At 38.8% G+C, this 24923-nt stretch overlaps 1 protein-coding gene across 1 annotated transcript in view; it reads right to left on the bottom strand.

Annotated features, from left to right (window-relative positions):
- CSMD1 (CUB and Sushi multiple domains 1) overlaps window positions 1–24923 on the bottom strand; it is a 2043790-nt gene that overhangs the window by 299227 nt on the left and 1719640 nt on the right. The window contains 1 exon segment of the mRNA XM_050802644.1: window positions 3168–3359. Within this exon segment, the coding sequence (XP_050658601.1) occupies window positions 3168–3359 (192 nt within the window).

Here is a 24923-nt window from a genome sequence, read left to right as displayed (position 1 = left end):
GATAATGCAAAGGAAAAAAGTAAGTTAGCTGATCAATCAGGAAAGAACAAATTCAAACAGCCAACAAGCATATGAAAAAAAAAGTTTGACCTTATTATTAATTTAAAATGCCAATTAAAACAAGACATCATCACTGTTTGCCTTAAGATCTATCATGTGTGGTGTGTTCTCTGAGTCAGAGAAAATATTAATAAATATTTATGGCTGATGGCAAGGTAAATCTGTGTGACTGCTCTGAAAGTGATTTTAAAAATGGGCCGGGCGCGATGGGTGACACCTGCAATCCCAGCACTTTGGAAGTCCGAGGCAGGCAGATCACGAGGTCAGGAGTTTGAGACCAGCCTGGCCAACACAGTGAAAACCCATCTCTACTAAAAATATTAAAAAAATTAGCCGGGCGTGGTAGTGGGTGCCTGTAATCCCACCTACGTGGGAGGCTGAGGCAGGAGAATTGCTCAAACCTGGAAGGTGGAGGTTGCAATGAGCTGAAATCATGCCACTGCACTCCAGCCTCAGTGACAGAGAGAGACTCCACCTCAAAAACAAAATGAAACAAAAACATGTTTAAAAAGTCCTAGAAATATGCAAGTTTGTAGAAATATGTCATTTGTCAATAATCATGATTTATTTTGCAACATGGGTGCTCATTGCAGCTATCTTTAGAATAGGGAAAAGGTTAAAACAACTTAATTATACAATAATAAGGGACCTGAAAAGTCAATATTGGTAGATTCAAACAAATAGACACTAGAGAGTGGCATTGGTGGTATAGTGGTGCCTTCTAAACAGATATGATTTAGTCATTAAAAATTAGTAGAAAATACATAGTAACATAAAATATACACACCACTTACTGGTAAGTAAAAAGTGCAATTTACAAAATAGTCATGCAGGATGCTGTCATTTTAAAACTTTTTTATTTTTGAGACAGAGTCTCACTCTGTTGCACAGGCTGGAGTGCAGTGGCGTGATCCTGGCTCACTGCAACTTCTGCCTTCCAGGTTCAAGCAATTCTCATGTTTCAGCCTCCCAAGTAGCTGGGATCACAGGCGTGCACCACCACACCTGGCTAATGTTTGTATTTTTAGTAGAGATAGGGTTTGACCATATTGCCCAGGCTGGTCTCAAATTTCTGACCTCAAGTGATCTGCCCGCCTTGGCCTCCTAAAGTGCTGGGATTACAGGCGTGAGCCACCGCGCCCAGCCTAAAACATTTTAAAATAGATTACATATACATAATTATGAAATCATTTATAAATGTCTATATTAATTTGTAATTGTCTCCAGGTAAAAAGATGACAATGTTTTTCTCCTCTTTAATATACTTTATAAAATGTCTTCAGTAAAATGTATTACCCTTTAATATGAAAAAAGGTAAAAAAATTAAAAAGTGTTTTGAATCTTCGAAACATAATTTACATAAGTGCTAATTATGATTAACTCATGCCCTAATGGGCAAGCTTGTCACAAAGGACGTAAACCTCATTCCTAAAAAACAGAAAATTACAATGTAATAAAAATATAATGTTAATTTATTTCCAATTATGTATTTTCCATTTTTCTGTTACATAATACCTATGCATGTAGGCGGGTCTGTTTGCCAAAATAATTGATTATTCATTTGCCTGCAAGTGATTTCAGCTTGTCCTTGAAACTGACATTCAAGGTAGAGACAGAGTTACTTATTTAGCTTTTGGTGCGTTTTGGATTACCTAGTTGCTGGTCAAAATAAAATAACTAAGAGATGATCTAACAAAAGATCAATTTGTTTGTAGATTAATTAGGAGATGGCCAAATTTTATATTTGCATGTTCAAATTAATATAAATTAATGAATTACTTTTAAGGGATTAACTCATAGTTATATCGCTTTTTAATGTATTCCTCCATGAGCCTAAAAATATGCAAAATGGAAGGAAAAAAAAAAACTTTCCTAATGTAAAAATAGACCATTGGTTTAAAATGATTGCCACATTTATAGGCAATCACTCCACTTTAAAAAAGAAACACGCCGAAATCTCCCCAGTCTTCTGATGACTCAGCGTGAGTAAAAATGCGTGACTGTGTTCACAGACGTTATGAAAAGTAAACGCAGCATCAAACATTAAACAAACATAGATTGCTCCCCGACAAGGCTGAGAATGCTAACAAGCACAGCTATCCAACTTCATGTGTCTTCACAACTGGGATAAGTGGTTTGTCATAAGCAAGAACGCTGTATCATAGCTCCCCAAGACCACTGAGAATTTTACCACCGCTGTGCACACAACAATCAAAACCATTTCAAACCACAAATCCCCTCCAAGGTCATCCTCTGCAAAATGGTTTACCCATTTCATGATCACTTTCTCTCTTCACACATCAATTAAATTTTACATTTTTCAGACAGATTATAAAGAAGTACTAAACTGTGATAGTTCCTTAAAATAATAAAGTTCAGTAGAGTTTCTTTTCAAAACTAAGATGATATACTCTAAGTAGGAATTTCATGGTAAAATATTTTATTGAATGAAGAGACCATCTACCTGAAATTACTATTTTACATAAAATATATATTGGCCTAAAACCATATTTATGATAAATTGTCTCAGGTGGCTATTCAAGCCAAAGTCTGCAAAATCATTTGTTATCCTTTTAATAAGGTCAGACTATAAAACGTTAATAAATTGCAGAAACAAACCTCCTTTTATCGTCATTTTAATACAAACAGTATAATTTCTAGTTTTCAGAATTCTGTTTTAAATGTACTAGTATTATAGGGGAAAAACATCTAAAAAGAGAAAGTACTTTTAGTGAGTAGGTTTTGCCTCAGGGCATGTTTCTATATTAAAAATCAGAATAGCAATGGTAGGGTTATAAATTTTGAGCCGCCTAGAATTTTAAATTACAGTAATTTGATTGATCCATGTTTATATAACATTTGTTAAGGGTAGGAAATGTACGGTAAATGTCAATTACTGTACATTAAGGGGATGACTTCCTTTATCCCACCTAATTAAATAAAGTTTAAAGGTTTACAATAACATTTCAGGAGTCTCAGAGAGCCAGCGAACATGAAAGAAACTCTTGAGAAATATTTCTGAAGGAATAATACATTTATGGAGCAATTTAAATGACAACATGCATCCATTCCTGAATATAAAATTTCTAAGTTCTGTTGGCTGATACCTATGCATGTAGGAGGGTCTGGTTGCCAAAAGAACCGGTTATTGAGCTGCACACAGGTGATTTTGGCTTGTCCTTGGAGCTGATAGCCAGGGTCACACTGGAATGTGATGGTGTCTCCAGCCTCTCTGCTGTCTCCATAGCGGGTGCCATTTTGAGGCATACCTGGATCGTTGCAGGTGGCTGCAATTGACGCTGCAAACAGAAGAGAAGGCCAGGTCACAGGCTGGAAAACATGGTTTCCACATTCCTGTAGGTGTGGTTGTTCTTGTGGGTTGAAGCATTCTTCATTGGCATAATAAGTCATTTGTCTACACATGAACATACAAAAACAGTTCCTTTTCCCAGAGATACATTCAATGACATACATCTTCATTGTGCTTACATTGAATAAATTCTAGCAAAATTCTACTGAAAATGAAACCAATGATGAAACATATCAAGGTTTTTTTTTAAATAAAAATTACATTATCCTGAGAATAAATACATATACACAGACTGATTTTCTCTTTAGCAATATTTTAATGAAACCCCATACTGCAAGTTATATAAACTAGTTAAAGTACACCAACCTCAAGGAAAACAAAATAGGAAGAATTTCCTTAAGGTCTGTGCCTTCAAAGGTGATCCAATAACCTTGGTTGAGATGCCAAGGGTAGAAGGTCCAGAGGAGATGACCAGTGAGTTTTACCCAGGATCCCATAGGTGCCATTGTCTTGGCAAAATTATTAATAACCCCCTTTCACTCACCCAAAAAATTCCAAGTTGGACAATATATTATATGGCTACCCTAATGTTAACAAAAGCTCTGAAAATAATATTCTGTCTTTTTGCATATATATAAAGAATCTCAAATCTGTTGAGTAGAGGCCAGAATCTGCAAAGCAGGGTGGTGCATGTGCTTTCAGGGGCCACTGGAGCCTTGTCATGTCAGTCTCTGGTAATCACGTGTAAAGTGCATTGCAAACGATGAGCCTAAAATCACATCCCATAGGCAGCCATCAACTCTGCCTGCACCCAATCAGGAAAGAATCCCTCAAGCCCAGAGCTTTCACCAGAGTTCCCCCCATCACACTAAAATGCAGCAGCCTCAAGAAATAGGAATTGTTTTCTCCAGTTTCTATAACTGCTGTGTATTATGTGTTGTACTGAAAATTAGAAAGATACTCCTGAAAAATCCAAAGCTTAGATTTTTTTTCATTTTTACTTTCAATTAGAATAATGAGCTCTTTCTTCCACTCCACCGCATAAGAGATGACGATTAAAAGCTGACTTTCTCTCTGCAAAGTGCTTCAGTGTTTTCAACACAATGTTTTATGAAAGAGCAAAAAAAAAAAAAAAAAAAAAAAAAAAGAGATTAGTGTATTATTCTATATACATACCATCACAGTGTCCATTTTACTATTTGAAGCCTTAAAGTAATGAGTAGGCTTTGCTTTTTGTTTTGTAAATTCTGAAGCATTTGTTTGTGTTTGTGTGTTTGCATAAACATATGTCTACATATGGATAGATAAATGGAATAATAAAATCCATTTAAATAAAAAGGTAGAAGATATATAAAAAAGAATAAGACCTGCTCTGTGCTATTCAGACATTTTTAACCTAATGGGGAGGCAATGAACAAATAATTCAGAACAAGAGAAAATGTTAAACTGTGCAGATTAAAAGATCAAAGCTCTATCCAATAGTGTCATATCATGCAGACATCAAGGATCCTATGGTTGGTCAGACCTGCTTCAAATCCCATCAGGACTTAATTAGTACCTAATTAGTACTTAATGATCACTTAAGCACACTTATCATCAGCTAACAAATCAGTAAAAATTAGGCTACTACGTAAGTTATTAAGTCTGCTGTGAAGATGAAGTGTAAAAACTTGCTAACTTGCCTTTCTGCTTACTATTCTCCAAGCTAATTGAGGCCAGAAGCTGTCTTCACCACCTTCTATTTCTCTCATATTGATTTTTATTACATTGAAATGTATATGTGTGTATTTATAACACAGTGAGAACAATGACATGAACATCTGTTCTACCAACTCTAAGAAACAGAATATTTACCAATACATCAATATGATCAATGCACAGAATATACCCTTCCCCATGTCACCTTCTTCCTCCACTTCACGGGAAGTCACTTTCTGAATTTTATATTTATCATTCCCTTGCTTTTCTTCATAGTTACCATAAATGTATGCATTCCAGTTTTAGCCACATATATCAGTTTCCTGAAATCAAGTGCTTAACTGGAATTATATGTTGCAAGTTCTGTATCTCTCTCTCTCCTTTTTTTGCTTGTATTATGTTTTTGGAAGTCATCTACGTTTAGGCATGATGCTCTGGTCTACTCATTTTCATTGCTGTATAGTTTTCCATTGCATGAATGTACCATGATTTTTCCATCCTCCTCTTGATGGATCTTTGAGTTATTTTTCTTTTTGCCCTTATATAAAATGCTGCTATGAAAATTATTGTACATGCTGCTGGTACACACTTGCTCTTTCAAATGACTTGGACTCGTATGTTTTAGATTTTCACTTCCAAACAGCATGCAGTTAGACTGTTCTTTAAATTCAGTCTCAGAATTTGTCCTTTAATTGGGTAATTTAGTCTACTCATAGTCCCTGAAGTTTCTTCTCTATTTGGATTTCTCTCGACCATCTTAGCTTGTGTTTTCTATGTGCACCCCCATTTGCTCTACCTTTTTGCTTGCTTTCATACTAATTAATTTTTTCTCATGCTTTTATTTTAGTAGACTTTCTAGAAATTTTAGTATGTATTTAGTTGTAATAGTCTTACCTTCTTCTTTAATATTTATTATTCTCTCTCTAATTACATGAATTGCTAGGTATTTTAGTTATTTTTTTAAAAAATCTTAAATTAGACATAGTCATTATCCGTTTGTTTTTATAAACTTCATAAATTAAATATTATTGTTTTACATAGTTGACTGATGATTGTTTAAATTTTCATACATATTTACCAATTTGTTTGCTTATTTTTTCTTTTCATTTTTTTCATCTCAGAGCTTTTACTTGGCCTACTTTTTCTACTTCATAAATACTATGGTTTGACTATTTGTCCCCTCAAAAACTTATGTTGAAATGTAATCAGTATGGTCATATTGGGAGGTGAGGCCTTTAAGAGGTGATTGTATTAATCATTTGTAAATTAATGGATTAATGGGCTATCACAGGAGGGGAACTGGTGACTTTATAGGAAGAGTGACCTGAGCTGGCATGCTCAGCCCCTCGCCAGGCGATGCCTGCACACATCAGGACTCCAGAATCCCCACCAGCAAGAGGGCCAGATGTGGTCCGTTGACCTTGGATTTCTCAGCCGGCATATCTGTGAGAAGTATATTTATTTTCTTTATAAACTACCCAGTTTCAGAGAGTCTGTTATAAGCAGCAGAAAACAGATTAATACACTAAAATAATCTGTTCGTTTTGTTTTGTTTGTCTTTTTGCAAATTACGTTTAGTAAGGATATGTGATGGCTGGGATTATTTTCACATTTATTTGGCCATTCATGTAGTATTTGGTTTCCTACTCATATTTTTATTCTTTTTTTTCATTATTACAGTCTGAATCTGATAAGAATTCCAATTTCTCATGTAAACTAAGCTGTTTGTAAGTTTTCATATTTGCACTTCTGTTCTGGGGAACTTTACTTATGGTAATTCTTTGTATGCAGGTTTGAAGGTACACCTATCCAGAGGAGATACACATTAGATTAGAGGATCTGCCTGGAACAACAGAAAACTTCCTCTTTTCAAAAATAAATTATCAGCTTGAGGTATTTTGGACCCCAAAGATGGTAGAAATTCACCTACAGACTAGTGTGAAACCCTCTGGCTGTTGTGAGTTGCATGCAACTATGTCTCCGTCAACATCTATGTCTGTCTATTCTCCCAACACTGAGAGTAGAACACCCTTTGGTCTCCCAGCTATACCTGAGAGTCTCCTATTATATTTTCAACATCAGAAAGACTTAGATTTGTTTTCTATCCCCTGAGCCAAGGGACTCTCAGAGTGGAAGCTCCACATCACAGGGAATCAGCAGAGTCAATCAGGGCAGAGCTGGCTTCCGAGTTTCACAACCTCTCTCCATTTCTGCATTTCATGTCATCCAGGAGTCCTTATTTTCTTGCAGGTTCAATGACACAGTTTGAAAATCCAAAACCATTTGTAACCAGCACTTGTACTATATTTTCAGCATATAAGTTTTAAGAGTCCTTACTGTAATATTGCAAATGGAAGCCCCTCAATCACACTTATTTCATAACACTGGCCATGATTTCTGACACACCATTCTTCACGTCATTATCAATATCATTATCATTACTCGTGTTTTGAACAGGGGAATCTCACTTGAAAACAGCATTCTCAGTGGAGATCAAGAGAGAGTGCTTGGGTTTCAGAGTGGGGTTTTCAATGGAAAGAGAGAGGGAATGACAATCAGAGTCACCTGAAGGCCATTTCTGTACTTTCCCACTTTCCTCCCATCAGCTGCAAAGACTGGAACACAGGGAAATCCAAGCCTATGACTCCAAGAGAAGCCTGGGAGAGCAAAGGAAGGCAGGATAGATGTGAAGATGCAACACTTACAGTTAGAAAGTCATGAAGGTCTCACCCATAAGCCACACATTTTTCTAACATAGAACACTAATCATAGAATACAATCACCAGAATCACAAAGCAATTGGCCACTGTCTTGGTACCAAAGTGGTACCTTTCCTGAGCCAGCATTTTACATGAATTCTGGAATTTACTCTTTGAGTGATGTTCCTATAGAATCTATGATCAACTGTTGCTGAGATTTCTCTGGGTTTCAGAAAATAATCATAAGCAAATCCTACTGTATATGTACAATCTTGTTCATCTGACTGAATTTCCCATCTTCAAAGGAAAATTCTTCCTTTCCTCAAGCAAGTGGTCACATGTATAATTAAGTATTCATTTCCAAGTGATAGTTTCTGTCACAGTTTATATAGGTTAAAAAATTAACAATAAGTGTATAGTATTAAAATAATTGTCATAGAGTGATAGCCATTGTAAATATAGCAACATTTATATAATGAAATGAATGTTATATAACAGTACAAGAATTTAAAAACAAAAGTCCCCTGATGCCAAGGACATCAGGGATGACAGTTTCATTATAATTTTTAAAACCAAGATGTCCTTATTTAATAAAAAAATTAAATTTTTATTTAATATTTATCAAAAGAAAAGATATATAATACCCACTACTAAGAAAGTTTTACACAAAGGTGCACAGATTTTATACACAAATAAGAATTTTAACAGATATATCAGCCTTTCAAAAAATAAGTGCTCTGTTGAACACTTTTCTGGGAGTTAATAGGATCTGGTCAAATAAGATTGGCAAATACTGTACACCCCAGTTTCCCCTTAGAGATTTCCATTGCACATTAGGGATTAAAGGTTCAGAGCTGTACTACAGTAAAAAAAAAAAGCTTTTAAAAATCATTGTTTAATCCAGCGTATCCCACATTGTCATCATAGAGCACAGTTTTCCTAGAAAATCTCTTAAAATCCTTCCAAATAGAATTCCACAGAGTATCAGTAGAAACACTGGCTTGCACTAGTGGTTACATGTCCATTAATGGCATAATATTCTGTTCATTTTTGAAAGTACCTTTTGTAGTTCTCAACCCCATTTTTATTTGGAATATGTATAACAATAATAATGCAGCATGCAATTAAAAGTTTTAAACTTGTGAAGTTCATGTTGTCTAATAAACAGAACTACTGCATCTACAACATTATTCTAATTATTCTAATTATGCATCTACATAATTAGCTAAAGTTTATGCCAGTTATATGAAAATGTAAGTTTTAATAAAACAGTTATATATGCACTTAGAGCTCATGTATATATCTGCTTGTATATTTTCAAAGGTTATTTAAAATTGCCATAAATAAACTACTAAGGCTTACTTAAATTTAAGCAAACCCCCGACCCTCACACTTTGTATTTAGAATGGTGAAATAAAGATGAAAAGTTCCTAGAGTTAGCCAGATTGGAGTAAAAAACCTATAAGAAGGCTTGAGGAAGGAGAAAGAGAACAATTTTAAGCAATGTAGTGCAAAATACATCATTTGGGTCTTTTAAACAAATTTCATTTTATTTTCCTCTAGTTATGAATGATGGAAAGATGTTTTCTGGTAAAAGCAAGAAAGCTTATTCTAGACTAATACAGAAGCCCCCACCCAAGGACACTCCATTAGGGGCAGAAACTGCTTTTCCACTTCAGGCTTATCACAAAGCGATTGGCAGAGCACGTTGTCACTCCTCTTCCGTGGCTGTATTCTTTTATATGCCACATCATACACTTTACTCATTTTTCTCTTACATATCTTTTCTGCAAATTGGATTTGTTGGTGACTCTGAAGGTTTCTAGTTTCTTGCCATAAAAAAGAAGACAACATTTTCAGGTGCATCAGTCTTATCCCTCAATGACCCTAGAAAAAGGCAGCACCTGTTCCTGAGAAGAGGCGTGTCCTGTTTTTCAGTTTCCCACAGGCGTTCCCTGGAAAATCTCAAGTCACAGAGGCACTTTCCACAGGCCCATTGGCCTCTGAGGGGACATCTCTGCCACCTGTGAGGCTGCGTCCAGAACCATCCCAGTCAGCTTGCGCAACACAGAACCTGTGCTGCCCTTCACAAAACAGCAGTGGGTCTGACTCTGTTTCCAACAGCAGGATTGACAGTGTGTGGTACTGCACTGCAGAACCAGACGCTGCAATAACGTCAATCTCTTTGCAACTAGATAAGATATGTATATATATCACAACTTTGCGGGCTGGGTGCGGTGGCTCACACCTGTAATCCCAGCATTTTGGGAGGCCGAGGCGAGTGGATCACAAGGTCAGGAGTTCAAGACCAGCCTGGCCAATATGGTGAAACCCCGTCTCTACTAAAGACACAAAAAATTAGCTGGGCGTGGTGGCGCATGCCTGTAATCCCAGCTACTCGAGAGGCTAAGGCAGGAGAATTGCTTGAACCCAGGAGGTGGAGGTTGCAGTGAGCTGAGATGGCACCATTGTACTCTAGCCTGGGCAACAGGGTGAGACTCCATCTCAAAACAAAAAACCAAAAAACCACAAGTTTGCATATAAATAAAAATATATAATATTTTATATTAAATATTATATAGTATATTTATATATTATATAAATAGCACAATTTTGAATATAAATATAATTTTTATAATTCTATTTATAATATAAATATAGTAATTTTAATAATTCTATTTATAATATAAATATCTATTTTTGTACATTTATTTTATGATACATATTATATATTTATTTTATAATATATAATACAAATATAAGTGTAATAATTTATGAAAATTATAAATATCATTTATGTATTCATATAATATTTATTATCATTTATATATAATAATTATATTTATTATTGTCATTTATACATAATAATTATATTTACTTATTATGAATATTAATTATATTTATATGTATATGCAAAGTTGTATTATTTTCCTATTTTGCTAAAACAAAGTTGGGACCACATTCTATTAAATGCATAAACTCCTACTTACATGTTTTTTAAACATCATGTAAAACTGTATTTGTTGACTGAGGTATTAGTTCATAGAAGTATGTTTGCTTAGCGTACCGATATCATTTAAAACATCCCTGCGTACCTCCATAGATAAAATGCTTCTCATATCTGTAGAGAAATACATAAAGCAACACCAATATACAGAAGTAGTCGCATCTAATACTCAGATTACAGCCTGTGCATTACATGGAACCTCTGTTGTTCAACACATGAAGGAAAGCTATTGGGTTTGAAATCAGGTTTATAAAGTAGAATTGGCTACTTGCTGGGCAGTGATGCTATTGCCGGGCTGGTGAAACACTTTTTATTCTTTCTATTCCTTTAATGTGGAGGGTCAATAGCCTGTGAAGCTCCTTGCTTCTGTGCACTGGCATCAGGCTGATGCAAATTAGGAATCAGGCTGTCACTCCCGAGGTCCTCTTAGTTATGCAAACGTAGGGCGTGTCCTCCCCCAGTACCCTGGGGAGCAATCCGCTTTTGCTTAACAGAGACCATCCCTTTTTAATGGCCAGGTGGAGCAGGGTTAGTTTGCATAAGCAGTCTTTTGAGGAAGAAGGGAATAAGGTCCCAGTCAAGTGCACCTGATTTTACACTGGAAATACATCTGGGTCGCCTCTAAGCTAGGTTGTTGCAGACATCAGCTCTTCAAAGGGGAAATGATAGACACAGGTTGAACTCGAGGCAGGACAGTTAGGGCTGAAACATTCGGGGGCAGCTTTGATTCAGCCCTGAATGTGGCTGAGAATCTGAGCCCTTTAGGACCCTGGAGGGTGAATGGAGGATTGAATGCTATTTAGGAAACAAGGGTTGAATGGGAGGGATATAAAGTAATAAGTGGAAATCCAGTTCCTGCACACCCTCCAAGCATCATAGTCACAGATGGTTGCAGGACCCATCTTCAGCAGGGACACTACTTGGCAGCAAGCAGCCACAGATTTTCAGGACCTGACTCTCAGCCCAGTCCCCTACCCCAAGGGTGCTGAGAAGTAAAACTGATTCCCTTTGGGAGCATGTGATCCCAAAGTTATTTCTTGGCTATTTCCAAGGAGAACTGGGATTCCTCAAGAGGGAGATTCTGAATTTGATGCTCGAAGAGGCAGGAGGGTGTTTTAGAAGGTCAACTATGGAGGAAAGTGGACGTGTTAGCATTGTGAGTTTGTAAAGCAGATCATGAATTTCATAATTGATTTCTGCCCCATTAATTGAGTTCATATTTACTATTTTTCCCTCTCTGTAAATGGCACCCCCGCCTTCCGAGTTGCTCAAATCAAAACCTTAGTAGTTGTCCTTGAGTCCTCCCTGTCCACAGCAAACATTCACTCCAGGGCACATCTTGTCACCCTGAGAAGCACCTCCAGTTCCTTCTGGTACCTGGGTCCCAGTCACTAGGAGAGTAAGGGCATTTGCAAAACAAAAGTGAAAGACTGAATTCTCCCTGCAGCAGATAAAGGACCAGACTTCTCCCCCTCCCTTTCTTAGAGCATTTTCTTTAGAAAACCTTCAACTTCAAAGGTACTTTCTCAGTTCCTTTGAAATGGATGTGGATATTTACAAAAGCTAAATAAGCCTCCTGGCAGCTTTAAGACCTAGGAATGTCTTTCCTTAGGACCTGAGGCCATCTCTTTGAAATGGATCATCAAGGAAGGTAATGCCCGTGCCTACTCCTTCCACAAAAGGACAGGAGCCTAAGTCTTCTGCAGGCACCTGACTCCAAGTTGCAAAACTACCTCCTTTCATAAGGATGCACACAGTTTATTTTTTCTTTATATAAAACCACAGCTACCACAGATGATCACCCCAATTTCTGGGTGGATCTAGGATGAACTACGTGTTGACCAAGAGTACTGTTAAGCCCTCTTGCTAGAGGGCTAGTTACTGTTCATCTTGAAGAACAAGTCTGTAATGAGTTTTATCTGCTTGATAATGAAAGGGTGAGATTTTTTTCTTTCTTTGCAATTTCTTAGCAGAATGCCGGTGACAGGAATCGCATTCTGATTGAAAGCTTATTCAACAATAACAGCGTTTCTATTTTTTTCTCTTTTACTTTTGTGGATAGGGAGGTTTTTCTGGGTAGGGAGAAGTTTTGGTTTTAATTATTTATTTCCCCCAACGCACTTGCCCGAACTCCCTTCTTGTCTACCCCCAGTGCAATCCATTCTCTAAATCTAGGACGATCTGCTAAGAAGGTACATCGGTTCACATCACTTCTTTATTTAAAAACCCTTCAGTGGGTTCCTGTCACTCTAGCTCCACACCTGGATCTGGTGGTCCTGTGGGATCAGGGCCCTGCCTGACCCACATCCACTGTGCCGCACCCACACCAGCCCCTCATTCTTCCTTGGAATCCGTAATCTTGTTCCTCACAGGGGGACTTCTCACTGGCTACACGGTTCTCTGAAATGCTAATGTATCTGGTCTTTGCAAAACTCCTTATTTGGGTCACCCTCAAATGCCAGCTTCTCCCCCAGGAAGCCAGTTCCTCAGTCACACTCTCACATATTAAACTCTTCTATTCTCTGTTCACTCCCATTCTCTTCTTTTAGATTCATTCATTCATTCATTCATTTTTGTGACAGTCTCACTCTATCACTCAGGCTCGTGTGCAGTGATTCAATCTTGGCTCACTGCAACCTCCACCTCCCGGGTTCAAATGATTCTCCTGCCTCAGCATCCTGAATAGCTGGGATTACAGGCATGTGCTGCCATGCCCAGCTCATTTTTGAATTTTTAATAGAGACGGGGTTTTGCCATGTTGGCCATGCTGGCCTCGAACTCCTGACCTCAGGTGATCTGCCCACCTCGGCCTCCCAAAGTGCTGGGATTACAGGCGTGAGTCACTGTGCCCGGTCTCTTTATTTTCTTAATCATCAATATTTACATGGATTTCTGTTTCCCCGACACACTCAGAGCTCTGTCTTTTTCATGGCGCCATTTTAGAGGTTGACTAAAAATTTGTGGAATTAGAGTTCCAATTCTTTTTTTGCTGTAAAAATAGTGTTTTAGAAAGCTTACAATTTCTTGTTTCTAGAACTTTTTTTTATACTTTATGTTCTAGGGTACATGTGCCCAAAGGGCAGGTGTGTTACATATGTATACATGTGCCATGTTGGCATGCTGCACCCATTAACTCGTCATTTACTTTAGGTATATCTCCCAATGCTATCCCTCCCCCCCACCCCATGACAGGCCCCGGTGTGTGGGTGTGTGCTGTTCCCCTTCCTGTGTCCCAGTGTTCTCATTGTTCAATTGTAAGTGAATTATGTTACAAGGCAAGAGTTATTACCTTTGTGGATGTGAGTGAACCATGTATTCATTTTTGTATTGGTGTAAGTGAATATCTAAGGGCAGAAGGAACCTCAAAACAGCACAAATATGGTGAGAAGCTACCTGGGTGAGGTGGGTGTGATGTCTCACATGCCCCTAAATGTTTGTGGGATGCAGGGCAGGAGCAGAAGGGGGGGCTCACAGACCACGCGATTTGATATGCAAAAATCCTCATGCCTTCCTTGATGAATGTACATTCACAGCGATGTGGGTGGTAGCTATGGTTTGTAGTCCTCAGGCTCCCTGGAGGGCATATCTGAAATTTGGCCACCTGGATGCAGACTCCTCCTGCCCCTGCCCCCCTCCCAACCTGCTTGCTCCTGAACCTCTAGGAGTGAGCCCATGACAATGGGACCCCTCTGCTGAAGGTTCCATGCTCCTTGCATCTCTGACAAACCATTTCAGATACCAGCCAAGCTGTCTGCCCTCAGGAGGAGAGGGCCAAGGAAAAGGCCCATCCAACCCTAAGAGACAAGCTCAGGTCCATCTGGGCCAGGATTGCAGGGTCTTGAATACCCAGAGAATGGCCCAGGACATTCCCCCTTCCCCGTGGGCAGAAGATCAGCCAGAGGGGGCCTCTGAGCCTGGGTCAGCAGGCAAGGCCCCCGCCCCCAGTTCTAAAATAGAACAGTGGAAAACATTTAAACCACATCTCCCACCAGTTGAGATTAACATGAGCAGACACAGAATGAAATCTTACACTAAAAAAACAAAAACTACAACAACAACAAAAAACCAACTTACACATCGATTCACTAAGAATCACAATGAAACCTCCAATGTGCTGTACAAAATTAGTCAAGGTCAAAAACTCGCAAGGGGGGCCCAGGATCTCCGTGGAATGCATGCATTTTCATAATTCCAGAAGGAAAGCCTGTGCTGACGACTTAGGAATTCTCAGCCCCATTACAACCACCTCCCGAAATCTGCAGGTCGCCAACTGTTTACTTTCTACATCAACATCATCAAACCGCACATACAACACTCAAGCATGAACAACACTGGCTGTGCATTGTGGCTCCTGTCTGTAATCCCAGTGCTTTGGGAGCTCGAGGCAGGAGGATGACTTGAGGCCAGGAGCTTGAGACCAGCCTGGGCAAAATAGTGAGATGTAGGAGTGTGACAAACAGAAATTAAAGAATGAAATATGAAAACAAGAGAAGATTTTCATTAAAACCTTTACTGTGATAGGAGGAATGAAATATTAACTTGTAATTAGGGTGATGACCTGTTCAACCTTATCCAGGACAGTACTGGCTTGCACCTGTTGTCTCAGCATAATGATGAACAGCATCCGTGTTTACTCTTAAAATATCCCAATTTGAATAAAAATGACATAATTTTCCCACCTGTGAAGTCCTTTAAAACTGGAGTTTAGGAAGAATACGGGAAATGGCTGGAAGTGTGAGACAGACAGCAGGGAAAATTCAGTGACATTATTGAAGCCCCTCTGCCAGGTATGCCTGCAATCAATTCCCTCACTCTTCTATTTTCCTTCCTTCCTTCCTTCCTTCCTTCCTTCCTTCCTTCCTTCCTTCCTTCCTTCCTTCCTTCCTTCCTTCCTTCCTTCCTTCCTTCCTTCCTTCCTTCCTTCCTTCCTTCCTTCCTTCCTTCCTTCCTTCCTTCCTTCCTTCCTTCCTTCCTTCCTTCCTTCCTTCCCCTTCCTTCCTTCCTTCCTTCCTTCCTTCCTTCCTTCCTTCCTTCCTTCCTTCTTCTTCTCCTTCCCTCCCTCCCTCCCTCCTTCCTTCCTTCCTTCCTTTCTTTTTCTTTCTCTCTCTCTCTTTCTTTCTTTCTTTCTTTTCTCTCTCTCTCTCTCTCTCTCTTTTTCTCTCTTTCTCTCTTTCTCTCTTTCTTTCTTGAGTTGGAGTCTCGCTCTGTCGCCCAGGCTGGAGTGCAGCGGCGCGATCTCAGCTCCCTGCAAGCTCCGCCTCCCGGGTTCAGGCTCCCTCACTCTTTTTACTCATGTCAGCAATACTTGATTTTTCTTTCTTAAGATAATTTTGGTAAATTTCTATTATTTACTGCCAAACAGCCTTGACTAACACATTCTCTCCCATCTCTGGGTCTTTTGCAAACATGTGTCCATTGCTAGGGACAATTTTATCCTCTTCTCTTGTTCACTTGGCTAAATTCTACTTATTCTATTAATCTTAGCTTAAATACCATATTTTCAAGATTGTGTTCCTTGATTCCTGCAGCTCTAGGATAAATGCTTTTTAGAGGCTCCCTGTCCTTGTCTAGTCAGAGAAATTGTTCCCTGGCACTCCACCTCGGTCTGCTTTTACCTTCTCTGGAAGGTGCACTTGCTGAGCTCAGACACTGTAACTGTCCTGCTCGTTGGCAAACCAAGCAACATCACAGTGTACAGCGTACAGTGAGTTCTCAAAAAATCTTTGTTGAATGAAGTGGCTTTGGCCCAAGAACTGGCCCCTAATAGGCATTAAATAAATAGTAACTATTATAAGCTTTATCATGATGTAACAAAGGATATGAAGAATAAAGACGAACTGTGAGTTCCTTTTATTTATTGTTGTTGTTGTCGAGACAGAGACTCCCTCTGTTGCCTAGTGTGGAGTGCAGTGGCGCGATCTCAGCTCACTGCAACCTCCACCTCCCGGGTTCAAGCGATTCTCATGCCTCAGCCTCCTGAGTAGCTGCAACTACAGGCACCCACTACCATGCCCGGTTATTTTTTGTATTTTTAGTAGTGATGGGGTTTCACCATGTTGGCCAGGCTGGCCTTGAACTCCTGACCTCGGGTGATCCACCCATCTTGGCCTCCCAAAGTGCTGGGATTACAGGCACGAGCCATGGCACCTGGCCTGTGAGATTTAAAAAAAAAAAAAAAAAAAAAGTAACTCAAATAATCAAGTCTCAAGAAAATAAGTTTATAATCGTACAAATACACACATACATACATATGCATATATGAGATAATGTAAACATGTAATTAAAGCATTGATGTATTAACTTCAAACATGTAAGGTAAACTTTGATTGAAATAGAAATAATAGACGTTTACAATGAGCTCCAAGAAGCAAGAAGAGAATGTGGTGTTTATTTCTGTTTTTTTTTTAATCTAATCAATTTCCATATCTAGACTTCATTACAGAAAACTCTGTTTGCAATTTAGTGATGCTTATTTTGTAAATGGCTAATGGCACTGTATTTCTATGAAATGTTTAGAAGTGGATCGAAAATGCTATTGCAGAGCCAACTAAATTATAGACATGGAATAAATGTCAAGTACAAAATTATTATATTTTGCATGTCAGGTTAAAAACTAATGAATAGTATATCAAAAATGTAGGTCATTATAAAAGGTAGCATGTTATAAAGCAGGCTCCATGTGACCAAGTACACATTTTTATAGAAACCACGACTGGTTCGGGCGCAGTGGCTCACACTTACAATCCCAGGACTTTGGGAGGCCGAGGCAGACAGATCACCTGAGGTCAGGGGTTCCAGACCAGCCCGGCCAACATGGTGAAACCTCGTCTCTACTAAAAATACAAAAATTAGCTGGGCGTGGTGGCGGCACTTGTAATCCCAACTACTCAGGAGGCTGAGGCAGGAGAATTGCTTGAACCTGGGAGGCAGAGGTTGCAGTGAGCCGAGATTGCTCCACAGAGAAAGATTCCGTCTCAAAAAAAAGAAAAGAAAAGAAAACCACAACTGTTGGAGCGATGGCAATAGGCAGATATTGTGCCCCAATGGTATATGTTGCAGCCATCCCGAAATAAGTTCATTGTCTCCCTCTCCTAACTTTTTATTGCTGCTTCCAGTTCTAGCGACCATATTTGTAGACATATAAAAGATATCTCCTTTAGGATTTATTGCATCCACTAAAAAAGCTATAATCTTGCCCCTTTTGCTTTATGTCTACTGACAAATGAACCAACAACACTGGTTCTTTCTTGCTTTTGACTCTGAATCCCACCTCCAACATATGTGTCTTGCAAGAACACCTACACTTCCAGAACTGGATCCTGCAACCACCCATATGCCTGTCAACACCCAGAGAATCCGCCTTAGATGTCTGCATGTTTAAATTCCTAACTCAGAAAAGGGACACCTTGTGTATGTTATTTAACCAAAGGCATCTTTTCTTGTAAGAACATTCTGAGTCACAGGATTCTTATTTTAATTTTTCCTTTCCAAGGTGGCTATGTTAGGAGGAGATTTTTCAATTCTTGTCCAAAAACATTTACAAATGCAAAAATAGAATGTTAACTAGCAAAATGTTACATTACCTAAAACTCAGTAAATTGATAAGAGAAAATAAAATATTTGTAGGAGAACTTTCATTATTATTCCTTCATTTATTCCTTCATTCAAAAATACTTCTGAGGGCCAGGCATGGTAGCTCATGCCTGTAATCCCAGCACTTTGGGAGGCCAAGGTGGGTGGATCACTTGAGGTCAGGAGTTTGAGACTAGCCTGGCAAACATGGTGAAACCCCATTTCTGCTAAAAATACAAAAACTTGCTGGGTTTGGTGGTGCATGCCTGTAATCCCAGCTACTCAGGAAGCTGAGGCAGAAGAATTGCTTCAACCTGAGAGGCAGAGTTTGCAGTGAGCCAAGATGGTGCCATTACACTCCAGCTTGGGCTATAAGAGCAAAACTCCATCTCAAAACAAACAAACAAACAAAAACTTCTGAGTGCCTACTGCATGTCAGTTCTAGGCACTTGGGACATACCAATCAACAAATTAGGATCCCTGCCCTTGTGGAGTTTAGATTCTCAAGGGAGGAGATAGCAATACAAAATAAAACCAAGTAATAAGTGAAATATTATAGATAGTAGCAGTGCCTTGGGATAAAGAAGACAGAGCAGTGTCGATGGCATTGAGAGTGTTGGAGGGGAGTTGGTGGTGATTTTAGGTGGGTGGGTCATGGAAGTTCCCCTGAGATGACACATATTTTAAGATAGAGACAGAATCAGCCATGTGGGTACCTGGGGCCAAGGCTACTGAGAAGAACTGAAACTGCTATCAAAGATCCTAAATGGTGGGCCTAGTGCCTTGTTGGAGAAGCATGGACATTCCTGGGGCTGGAGCTGAGAAGTGGGTGGGTGACGAGGCTTACAAGGGAGGTGCGAGGGCACTAAGTGGGCCAGGTAAGGGGAGAATTGCATGCTGCTGCAAGGGGCTTGGGGCTTGACTCAGTGATCCAGGAGCCATTGCTGGGTTCTGAACATGTTACAAGGGCAGGGAGTTTATATTTTAAAGAATTAATGTAGCTGCTGTGTTCAGGACAGACCATGGAGGGACCATGTGAAGGCTGTGAGACCAGCTGGAAGGCTATTGCAGGGGCAAAGAAGAAGACTGGAGGAAACTCAGACATGGGAGGTGGTGTGGAGTGGAGAGACAGGGCCTCATGCTCGTATATTTTAAAGGTATGTCCAATAAGGTTTCTGGATGGGCTGCATGTGGAATATGAAAGACAGGATATGAGAATGAACAGGGTAAACAGACAACCTACAGAAAGGGAGAACATTTTTCCAAAATATGCATCTGAAAAGGGTCTAATATCCAGCATCTATAAGGAACTTAGACACATTTACAAGACAAAAACAACCCTATTAAAACATGGGCAAAGAACATGAACAGACACTTTTTAAAAGAAGACATACATGTTGCCAACAATCATGTGAAAAAAATTCAACATCACCGATCATTAGAGAAATGCAAATTAAAACCAAAATGAGATACCATCTCACAGCAGTCAGAATGGCTATTATTAAAAAACCAAGACATGAAAGATGCTGGTGAGGTTGTAGAGAGAAAGGAACACTTATATACTGTTGGTGGAAGTGTAAATTAGTTCAACCATTATGGAAGACAGTGTGGTGATTCCTCAAAGACCTAAAGACAGAAATATCATTAGACCCAGCAATCCCATTATTGGGTATATGCCCAAAGGAATATAATCATTCTAGTATAAAGACACATGCATGCATATGTTCACTGCAGCTCTATTCACCATAGCAAAGTCATGGAATCAACCTAAATGTTCATCAATGATACACTGGATAAAGAAAATGTGGTATATATATACCATGAAATACTATGCAGCCATAAAAAGCATGAGATCATGTCCTTTACAGGAACATGGATGGAGCTGGAGGCCATTATTCTTAGCAAATGAATGCAGGAAGAGAAAACCAAATACTGCATGCTTTCATTTATAACTGGGAGCTAAACGATGAGAACACATGGACACATAAAGGAGAATAATAGACACTGCAGTCTCCCAGAGGGTGGAAAGTGAGAAAAGGGAGAGGATCAGGAAAAATAACTAATGGGTACTAGACTTAATAGCTGAGTGATGAATCTAGGTTAGGCACAAAGGCACTCTGAGCTCTAAGGAAGCAACAGGCACCTGACACTTACATACAAAGTAGGTATCTTAACCACTGCTTTTATGACAAGACAAATTGTTATTACAAGGGCCAGTGTCATATTGAGCTGAAAACATTCTTATTAGTATGGACTCATATTCCAGGTATTAACAAAGACACCTAAATAATCTAAAAGATTTTTTTCTAAAATTAATAACCTGATTACAGAATGGAAGACATAGGCATTTATGAGTTTCTTTGAAAGCTCATGGATTTCTAGTTAGCATGCGAGCTCTGCAAAGCAGGAATCTTGACTTCATTCACTCAGTCCTGCTTAGCTCTCAGCAAGGAGGCTGGCAGGTTTACAGACACTCAGTAATCCCGATGGCCTGAATGAATTAGTGAATGAATGAAAGAATGAGAACATACGATGCACACCATTCTTAAGTATTCAAAAGAATTGGACTTTTCAATTTGATATTAACTTTTCTTTGTCTGTAAGCGGTAGGTTATTTGATTTAAAATGACATTACAACTGCATTACAATGATTAGTTAAGTTAAACACGATTCATCTTTTCTCATTTGACATCACAAATTCCTACTTGAGATTTTAATATGTATACAGGTGAAATACTGGAGTTTCTACCCCATCCTGAGATTTACTAAATTGATGAGTCTAATGCAAATATTAAAGCACTCGCTGATTGAGTTTGTGTTTAACGCTCTAAAACAGGAGTTGGCAAACTATATACTGGAAATCAAATCTGGCCCACCAGCTAGTATTGTAGCTTGAAAACTAAGAATGGTTTTACATTTCTTAAATAGTTAAAAAATATAAAAATAAAAATATTATTTTATGACACACGAAATTCAAACACAGCCCTGACCACTCACACATGCGTTGTCTGTAGCTGCCCTTGGGCTACACAGCCACAGAGCTGAGGACCTGCCTTGGAGACCACAGGACCTGCGAAGCCTAAAATAGCTACTCTCTGGTTCTTCAAGGAAAAGGTTGGCTCCTCCCCGGTACAGAACTGTAATTATAAAATAATTTCTTTGCATTTATATGGCATTTTCCTTAGCTTGCTCTTTCCCATTAATTCTCATGGTTTTGAGTTAAGAAAATTGAAAAAGTGCTTTATTATCTGCTTCCTCACCGTGAATTGAACTCTTTATGCATATAACTAGGTTACCATTTTCCCAAAGCTGCTCTTCAGGGTGAGATCCTAGCCCAGAATAGAAACGCCGCCTCTGTCAGTCTCCCCAGCTTTGGGTCTTGCAGCAGCTGGAGTTTTGTGACATGTGTCTCCGTGCTTCAGTGGCTGAACAGGTTTGGAAAGCATGCAGAAGGAGTATACCCTCCGCCGCCATCGGGGTGCATCAACTCAGCCCAGACTCCAGAGGAACGACAGTGGCCTGGACACAAGAACGTTCCACCTAATTAAGGGTAAACATTCCTCACTTCATTTCTGAAAATGTCAAAGTGCTCAATAACTACAGACAGGGTCCACCGAGAACAAATCCCACCTTGAAGAACAGAGGCTGAGGATGGTTGCAGTGCTTAGGGAAATAAATACTTTTGACACTCCCTTTCTTTATATTTCCCAAAGTAACACATGGTTCTTGAGTATTACACAAAACAAAACAAAAAACAGAAACCTCGACCTAACTCAAACCATGACTTTATATATAGAAAATAAACCTGTAACCTCTAAGAAAAAAAAAATACATAGAAGAAAATCTTCCAGATTTAGGGTTAGGCAAGGAGCTCTTCGACATGACAACAGAAGCACAATCCATAAAAGCCAAAATGGATAAATGAGACTTCATCAACACAGAAAAGTTTTTGCTCTAAAAAAGACCCTGTGAAGAGGAAGGAAAGACAAGCTACAGACTGGGAGGAAATGCTTGAAAGCCACATATCTGACAACGGACTGGTGCCTTAAAAATATAAAGAATGCTCAAGACTCAAGAGTAAAGAAAAATAAAATCCCATCAGAAAATGTACAAAGGATTGAAAAAAAGAAAAAAAGAAAAAAAACCATTTCACTGTAGAGGAAATACAGATGAGAAATATAAAACATGAAAAGATGCTCAAAATTAGTAGCCATTAGGCAAATAAATGCAGAGATATCACCACATCATTATAAGCACATCTAAAACTAAAATTTATACTATATATATTTTCTAAATGGTGTAAATACTATGGACAATTCTATATCATCTATAAAGCAATATCAAATGTTTCATAGGAGGCAGAAAAACAGATTCACATATGCATTGCTGGTGAGAATGTAAAATGGTACAGCCATTCTGGAAAATTATTTGGCAGTTAAAAGGGAAACATTCAATTCTGCAATTGCATTCTTGGGCATTTATCTCAGAGAAGTAGAAACTTATGTTCCCATGAAAAAGATAACAAATATGATGCAGTATATACGGCTTGGGTGATGGGTCCACCAAAATTCTACAAATCACCACTGAAGAACTTACTCATGGAACCAGATACCACCTGTACCCCAAAAACTTACGGAAAAATAAAATATAATAATAATAATGTTAAAAAGAAAACCTGCACGTGAATGTTCACCAAAGCTCTACTCATAGGAGTCTCAACCTGGAAATTACCCAGGTGTCTTTCGGCAGTGAGTGATTAAACCAGCCGCTGCCTCCATTCCCTGGAGTTCTCTGCAGGAATCTAAAGGAATATGCCCTGGATGCATACCACAAGCTGGTGCCATTGGCACTCACAGAAAGGTACTGAATGAAGAGGCCAATCCGAGAGACGACACACTTCCTGATTCCCTCCACAGAACATTTGTGAAATGATCAAGAGTCCGGAAGTGCAGAACACATGAGTGGCTGCCAGGATTAAGAAGGGATGGAGACTGAGGGAAATGGGTACGGCTATCAGTGAGCAGTCCGTGGGATCCTATTGCTGGGGGGAAATGTCCTGCTTGTTGATGGTATCAACGTCAACTGTGACAGTGAACTCTAGTTCTAGAGAATGTTACCCTTGGGGGAACTGGGTAAAGCGTGCGCAGGGTCTGTTTTGTTTCTTGCCACTCTAAGTGGATCTATGATTACCCCAAAGTACAAAAAGTTCAATTACAAAAGTGAAAGTTATGTATGTTTGAATTGCAGTATTCACTTGAATTATGCACAGTGAATGCAAACCATTTTATTTCTAAAATTATGCTCATGTGAAAAAATATATATATACACACAGTTAATTTCAAAATTCCGAGAGATTAAAACATTGCCAAGAAGTGGCACAGAAATCATGTATTTCTGAATGTACCTTCATGACAGATGCGGTATGAATTTCATGATTGTGAAATTCCTGACAAATATTGGTAAATCTGAAGATGACAATATCCATTTCCAGCATCACCCATTGCTGGGGATAATGACCATTCTCTTTGAATAATAATAAATACTAAACCAAACAAAGTGTCCTTTCCAGTTAACATAATTATTATTTAACCAAGAGGCTCTATAAATGCTATTACTTTGGGCCAGAAGAAAAAAAAATGCAAATAAAATCAAAGGACAAGGATTCCCTAGACAGACATGTTAAAGCCTCTGAAAATGTGAAAGATTGTAGTCTGTCAGTGGAAGCACAGGTATTAAAGCAGAAGTATAGACAAAAATAATGAGATTATTCAAGCAAACATGGAATACCTGGTGTGATCTGCCCCTCAAGAGTTCGTTGCAATGTTTCAAAGTGGAAAATGTGCTTTAATAAGCTTAGTGTTTAACAAGTACTTAAGAGCTATACAAATATGGTATAAAGTATACTTATCAAACATAAGTCTAAATGAATTCTACAATCTACAAAAATGTATGTAACAGAAATAAGTAAATTGCTTTCGTTTTGTGCAAGAGGGAATGTGAACTTCGTTGCAAGCAAAAACTCAGTGGGAGTTCCATGAAAAAGTTTTTGTTAATTAAATAAAAAGACATAATATTCAAGTATTATGGACATTACATTTATTAAATTAGGTAATAAATCTCCTTGACCCACAAATCCTCATTTTTAATTCAGATGTCACCTATTTTGTGTAATAATAGTACTTAAATGTTTTCTCTTGCATCATCAACTGTTACTTATTTTGTTTTAGAGAGAGTTTCACTTTGTCACCCAGGCTGGAGTGCAGTGGCGCGATCTCAGCTCACTGCAACCCCAGCCTCCTGGGTTCAAGTGATTCTCCTGCCTCAGCTTCCCGATCACCTGGGATTACAGGTGTGTGCCACCACGCCTGGCTAATTTTTGTGTTTTTAGACAAAACAGGGTTTCACCATGTTGGCCAGGCTGGTCTCGAATTCCTGACCTCAAATGATCTGCCCACCTTGGCCTGCCAAAGTGCTGGAATTACAGGCATGAGCCACCATGCCCAGCCTTGCTTCATCCATTTTTATAGTTGTATTCTAATTCCCCTATTTATATATCGATACATTGGGTCGTGGTTTA

Source organism: Macaca thibetana, chromosome 8 (genome assembly GCF_024542745.1).
Source record: "Macaca thibetana thibetana isolate TM-01 chromosome 8, ASM2454274v1, whole genome shotgun sequence".
Lineage (NCBI taxonomy): Eukaryota > Metazoa > Chordata > Mammalia > Primates > Cercopithecidae > Macaca > Macaca thibetana.
The sequence above is the reverse complement of the archived record's forward strand: the minus strand, read 5'-3'. Positions and strand labels throughout refer to the sequence as shown.